At 45.8% G+C, this 6,589-nt stretch overlaps 1 protein-coding gene and 1 long non-coding RNA gene across 2 annotated transcripts in view; both read right to left on the bottom strand.

Annotated features, from left to right (window-relative positions):
* Window positions 1-6,589, bottom strand: part of SUGP1 (SURP and G-patch domain containing 1) — a 33,359-nt gene that overhangs the window by 9,861 nt on the left and 16,909 nt on the right. Inside the window, exons 9-11 of the mRNA XM_019513595.1 lie at window positions 1,454-1,560; window positions 576-753; window positions 149-255 (exon numbers count right to left, since the gene is read on the bottom strand). Of these exons, the coding sequence (XP_019369140.1) occupies window positions 149-255; window positions 576-753; window positions 1,454-1,560 (392 nt within the window). The remainder of the gene's footprint in view (window positions 1-148; window positions 256-575; window positions 754-1,453; window positions 1,561-6,589) is intronic.
* Window positions 1,918-6,583, bottom strand: LOC109294966. The gene is made up of 2 exons (XR_002096657.1): window positions 5,517-6,583; window positions 1,918-5,173 (listed from the first exon to the last, which is right to left on the bottom strand). It is a non-coding gene; the product is annotated as an uncharacterized LOC109294966 (long non-coding RNA).

Genomic DNA, 6,589 nt, shown 5'->3' with positions numbered 1-6,589 from the left:
AGGCATCAGTAAGAATAAGTGGCTCTCAACGTGACAGGCAGATAGCACTGTCCAGTACGAGGCAGAGAATGCTTGAGCTCTACCCCTCCTCACCATCAGGCAGATCTGAGAATCTCACTGTGGCCTGTGAAACCCTCACTCATTTCACCTTTAATGCCTTGAACGTCTCCATGAATTTCTCCAGCTCATCAGGTGGCAGGAAATCTCCAATGAAATGCTTTCCTCTGCCCATCTGTGTCAGCTGCTCGGCCCACTCTGCTCTCAACATGAACGATAAAAACAAAATGTAGAAACGATCAAACATTGCAGCTTTGATCTCAAAGTGCTTGACAAAGCACTAAGCTTCACAACCCCACATGCAGCAGATATTATCTCCATTCTACGGACAGAGAAAATGGACGTCACAGAGGCGAAAGGATTTGCCCAAGAGCATTCAGCAAGTCATCAGCAGAGGTGGGAATGGAATCCAAGAGCCCCGACCCATGATCCCCTGCTCTGACCAGAAGATCCACTCCAGAGGTCTCTGCAGAGCAGCAAACTAAGTGCAACCTCACTGCTCCCACTTTCCCATGCACCTCTGGTCTTGTCCATCTCCATTCGTCGAAGCTGATGTTCCCACGTCCCCAACTCGCTGTCCACCTCCTCATCGCTGTCATAACCATGCTGGTGCTGCTGAACTGCCTTCTCCCACATGATCTGCATTTCCTGCATGGCTCGCTTATGTTTCATGATCATGTCGTACATCTGCTGCATCTAGGGGAAGAAAAGCAGCAGTCTTCTCAGCCAGCCAGTCAGTGCATGGGCAGCAGAGGTTTCTGCAAAGAGGTCCCTGGGGTTCTACAATACAGCCTGTGGCTGCCTCACCTCTGTACTATGCAGGCTACGACATCGACAGCTCCCAGCAGGCACTGCTGTAACTTGATCCAAGTAGCTGGCCGCTCCAATAAACAGGAGCATCATCTACCGGCACCTTTGAGAGCTGCATCTCTATCTTAAAAGTTGAAGGCAGCTGCCATCTGATCTTCAAGTAGTTTAACTGAAGCTCTGGATTCCAGCAACTGGCCAATTCTACTACGGCTTATGCTTCCCCTCAAGTTACAGCAACAGCGGTGTAAAGAAGCAACAATAGCCTTTACAGGGTTTCAGCCGGAAGGGGAACAAAGTCCCATAGGAAACATATCAGGAGCCCTGTCTCCTCTTGCATGTTTAGTGGAGAAAGCGATGGACTAGACTTGACTTGCATCCGTCAACGTCCTAACCAGCATCATTGTTGATGCAGCATCATGTATGTCTGAGGAATGCAGTAAGATTCCTCAAAGTTTGCTGTTCAGGCCTCTGGGAGGAATCTCTGGTTTTGCCACCTGTCTATTCCCCCCCCCACCACCTCCAAATGCCCAAATGCTGCAATGCAACAGGCTGGCACACCAAGTAGCTCAGCAATACAGGGCCTTACCTCCTGCTGCTCCTTCAGCTGCTTCTTCTGGGCTTCAGAGAGCTCTGTTACACCCACCAGTCCAACCGGCTTCCATTTCTCATAACCGAGACCCTTGAGGTCCTGAACTGTAATAAGCAAATGTTAAAAGGCTTTCAAAAAAACAGTGAGGCAGCTGTTTAGGATGGCAGAGCCGTGTCCCAGGATCCCTTTGGCTGAAATCCCTGCAGTCCCTTTCACAGCACAACCCCTGGTAGGACACTGAAGAATTACAGAAGGAGACCCATTAGATGAGACTCCCCCTCCTGGCAAACTCAGAAGTGTTCCCTTCTTCAGTTTCTCCCTGGTTTTGTCCAGTTTAATCTTAGGAGCCTGGTCCTCAGCTTGTCTTGGGAAGTTATTCCACATTCTTAACCATCACGCTGACAGGAAGTCCCCCTCCCCCAAAAGTCCCAAGTTGTCTCTTCTTCATTTTATCTTATTTCTCCTAATTAAACTCTTTCATAAACGATCCCTCCCCCGACAAAAAAAAAGAAAAAAGAGAATAATATTTTCAGCATGAAGTCCCAAGCAGATTTTGGCCCATCAGCACACTGCTCAGCCAATCGGCATAGAAACTGTACCGTGTTTCCTATGTAAACAGCCACTTCATTCAGAACGATAGGCAAATGACGAACAAAGAGAGAGAGGCAGGCATTATTCTTTCTTGGAAATCACTGTTCCCAAAGGCGTTTTACTTTCTAATTTACAGAGCTCAAAGGGAGCAGTTCCAAGCATGTCAGCACTCCTGCCTTCAAAGAGGAGACGCTCTAAGTCTCAGCTCAATGATTCCATTGATGTATTCCTGTTCTGCTGTGCCCGAGTCTGAAGCCCCTGCTTTGAAATTATTTTACCTGCTGCTGTATTGGACAGGCCCTGAAATTACGTTTTAAGCTTATCCAGGCAGGTATCCCACTGATTTGAAATGACTGTGCAGCACTGTGCATTCGGAGGGGCATTTTAAAGAGTCCTAAATAGGCATTTAAAATAAATGTATTGCTGCAGCATGAAATAAAATAATAAAAACATTGCTGGGGCTGTGGAAGAGAGATTTACAGTGGAGAACTGCTTGCAAGCTTGCTCCATTTGTAACTCTTGGGGCCAGCAGCTCCCTCTTCGAAGCATGAGAGTCAAGACTAGAACGGTTTAAATATTTAAAGGATTAAAAAAAAACAAACCCTCACACAACTGCACTTGAAAGTACCTTTCATTTTTCAGTACAAGAAGAAAGATTTCTTCTTCCTAATGGCTGCACAAACCTCAGTTCTAATCTAAGTCCAGGCTATGGCTAAATGATGCTTCATTAATTATTCACTCTCTATTAATTATGAAGCTGGGTAATAACAGGATCATTGTTCATGACACCAAGTGTCTGTGCAGCATGCTAATTAGGCCCCTAGGGTCTTCTCTCCCTTTCCTTTATCCTCACTTAGGGCAATTGATCCGAGCACTGTTGCCTGCCTTCCCTCCCCAAATGCTCTCTGCCAAGCACATCACAGCCTGGAAAGTAGCTGCCTTCATGCTTGCCTCAAATGAGAACACAAAGGGATCTGGCTGTCCGTGTGCACGCAGCACATGTTACAGGCACTCTTGTAACCAGCTTCAGTAAGGAACTATGAGAGCAGGAGAGAAGGTTACAGAGATGGCCGGGCCGGTCTGGGCCTGATCCTGTGAAGTACTAAGCACCCACTATGCCCAACAATAATGAATGAGAAATACAAGCCTAGCTGTCACATTACTGAGAAATAAATAACCTGGTTCTCCCATCCATGGTGAGATTTACAAGGAGGTCCACTGTGGATTTGGGATTTTTATCTTATTTTATTTGCCTGGGTCCACAAAGAACCATGTTATATGCAGACAAAATTGTCAGAAGGAAAAGGAGAGGCAGGCCCCAGATGTTTCATATCCAGGTGGTTTGCATCCCACTTAATAAGCAGGGGGTTGCTAAGTGAAGGACAGGCTGCACAGCTGCTTGCTGCAGCTTTACTTCAGCAGGGAACTGCTTCTCTCCCCAGTTGGAGCTCATGTCCTGGGCAGTTATTGGAAAGCAACACCCTTTGAAATAAAAGTTGGAGCCCCTTAGTGGAGCTGTGCATTGGTTTGCTTTGCCTCTATATTCTTCTGGATAGCTCACAAACACTCACCCTTGTGGGAGGCTAAGGAACCCAACCCTACAAAGCTTCTGGGTCCTACTGCATAAAAACAGATTATGGGATTTAAGAGTTAGTGGCATCAGGCTAGAGTTATGCCAACAGCCGCCAAAGGACAAGGCACATCTCTTCCACGTCTTCTCTCTAGCAGATCTGGGAGGCAGGGAAAAAGTGCTTTCATTCTAGGAAAAGCATGTCCTTGCAAAATATAACCTTGGGGCACAACAGGGTTAACAGCATGGACGGTAGTGATAGCACTGGTAGAAGACTACCTGGAGATCTACCACTGCCCATAGACCTGGAGAGAATCTTCCACCTTCCTTATGCTGGGAGTGTATTCCCATTAGGGGCCAAAGGAGCACTTTTTGCTACAGACGTAGCTGCCGGACCTTGGACCCTAAGTCTGCACAGCACATTAATTAAATACGAGGCAAATTCAAAACAGGGCCTCTCCCTCAATCCACAGCTAGGTTCTGATGAGTCTCGACACTCTTCATAGGCTCTCCCACAGTGCAGTGGACCAAGTAACCATATACATATTCTACCAAGCATCTCAAGTACACTAGGCCTGTCAGGGTGTAGGGAATTAGGTATTTAAGTATCAATATATTTAAGAAGAGCCTCGTTTCTGTCCAAAAGAACAATATTCCCCGCTCTACATGATATTGATTTACTATGGAAAGCAGACAGGAAAAGAAAAAGAACAGCAGCCATAAGTGAGACATACAGTGCTCCACAGCAGCTATGAAAATGCGGCTAGGAAAGTATGGATAAGAACAAACAGCAGCATATCTTGTGCCTCTCGACTCCAGTGGGGCCATGGCTATGATATGGCCCTCCATTCACCTGCCAGGTCAAAGAATGTGAATTCTGGAAAGGGACTATTCCAGCTGATCCAATACCGCACTTCCCCTGCAGACCATTAACACAACATTAATGGCTGATTTCTTATGGCTGGCAGATTGTTTGCTGTCCTTTCCTTTAAGCTGACACACTGACCTGTGGAAAGTGAGAGTGAACTACAGTGAGCATGTCACTGTCTAATTAAGTGGAAGCTGCAGCAAAAAGTGAGGGGAGATTTCAGCAAGGTGCCACACTGGGGAACACAGCTCCCAGACCCTAGCTGCAGCATAATGAGCTAGGCTGGAATTTGCATATTTTACTTTGATGGCGCCTGCTCAACTTTGGCATTTTACTTCTTAAAAATAATACAACAATAGAGAAACCTAAGGGGCAACAAGCCATCTAAGCCTGGCTTTTCCTCACCAGCCCCACTGCAACTGTTAGCAGAGCTGCTAATGGCTGCAAGGAGAGGAGGACTCTGCAAGTCAGAACACGGAGAGAATTCTTCATCTGAAAGCTGGCTCAGTAGGAGCAGGAATACAAAATCACCCCGATGGCACATCAGGCTTGGTACCCCTCCTCCTGCGTCTCTAGTGAGCCATGTAATCAATTTTCCTGTCTTGGGCACCAGCCAGTATCTGAAGCTTTAAAGGAAAGAAACCGCTACAATATACCCCATCATGTCAAATGCTGAATACAGGCATACCTCGGAGATATTGCGGGTTCGGTTCCAGACCACCGCAATAAAGCGAATATCGCAATAAAGCGAGTCACCCGAACTTTTTGGTTCCCCACTGCATATAAAAGTTATGTTTACACTATACTGTAGTCTATTAAGTGTGCAATAGCATTATGTCTAAAAAAAACAATGTACATACCTTAATTAAAAAATACTTTATTGCTAAAAAATGCTAACCATCATCTGAGCCTTCAGCGAGTCATAATCTTTTTGCTGGTGGAGGGTCTTGCCTCAATTTGTAAAAAATGCAATATCTGTGAAGCGCAATAAAGCGAAGCACAATAAAACGAAGTATGCCTGTACAGGGTACACGCAAGAGAGAGATGGAGGGCTTCTTCCTTTGCCCTTCTGGTGTTCAGCTGCCTCTATGATGCACATTGCTTACCCTTTACCCTGGTTAGGCATAAGGACCAATGTTATTAATGGCCACGCAATTATCCAGTCTCTAAAACCCAAAGCACAGGACTTGACTCAATGATCTGTGTGGCAGTGGCAGCCTGAATTCCAGAGGCTCATCTTGTGCTTAGAGAAGTACATGTGGTCTCACTCCGCACCTCAAAACAAATCAGTTTACTTTCTACCATTTGCCCTGTTTCGTATCTTCTCCCTGCCTGTGGCAAGGAGGCCCTGGCTGGAAAGAGAGGACTCCACCTCCTCTGTTTTATCACTACTTCACCTGTAGTTTGTTGGCTGTTTTATCTTTGATCTTCTTCTTCATTTTCTCTCACATTTCCATATCCCTTCCCCTTGACACATTAGCTGGGCAAAGGATCCCAGACAAACTTTCAAACTGTATCTGGAAAATGTCTACATTTGCCTGTTGTACTTGAAAGGCTTAGATTTATGTGAGCACACCTAGCACAGGCATATATGGGACAGGAGGGAAGAGTCATGTTCCTTGGTATTTGGTGCAAACTACACTCTAGAAAGAGGTCTGGGCTGTGATGTTCCAACACCAGAGGAGGATAATGAACCCAAAGTGCAGTCCCACAAACTGAAACGGGCTCTGAAAGTTGGTGACTTGTATCCCTGAGCATGAGGAGAAGAGCTATTTACATGTAGCGACACTTCTGATCAGTTGAGGATGAAAGTGCTGTCTGAGGATGGTGGCTTGCCACAGGGAATAAGCACAGTTCAGACTTATATTTGTTTTCTAAGTATCCCTATTTCTGAAGTGAAATAGATCTAAATAGCATAAAGGCTGAGACCATAATGAGCTACAGTACAGTGGGGTTTTAAAGATAGCTGAGGAACGATAAGATCCAATCCCCAGTGTCAATGAGATAAAGTGCTTTATCTGGGTTTGCACACAGGGAGAGTTAGTGGCTAGACTCAGCCAAGAGATAGTGGGTTGCTGACTGGGAAAATTACAACAAGAGATAG

Source organism: Gavialis gangeticus, unplaced genomic scaffold (assembly GCF_001723915.1).
Source record: "Gavialis gangeticus isolate Ggan-Ray unplaced genomic scaffold, GavGan_comp1, whole genome shotgun sequence".
Classification (NCBI taxonomy): Eukaryota; Metazoa; Chordata; order Crocodylia; family Gavialidae; genus Gavialis; species Gavialis gangeticus.
This window is presented reverse-complemented; position numbering and strand designations above follow the sequence as displayed.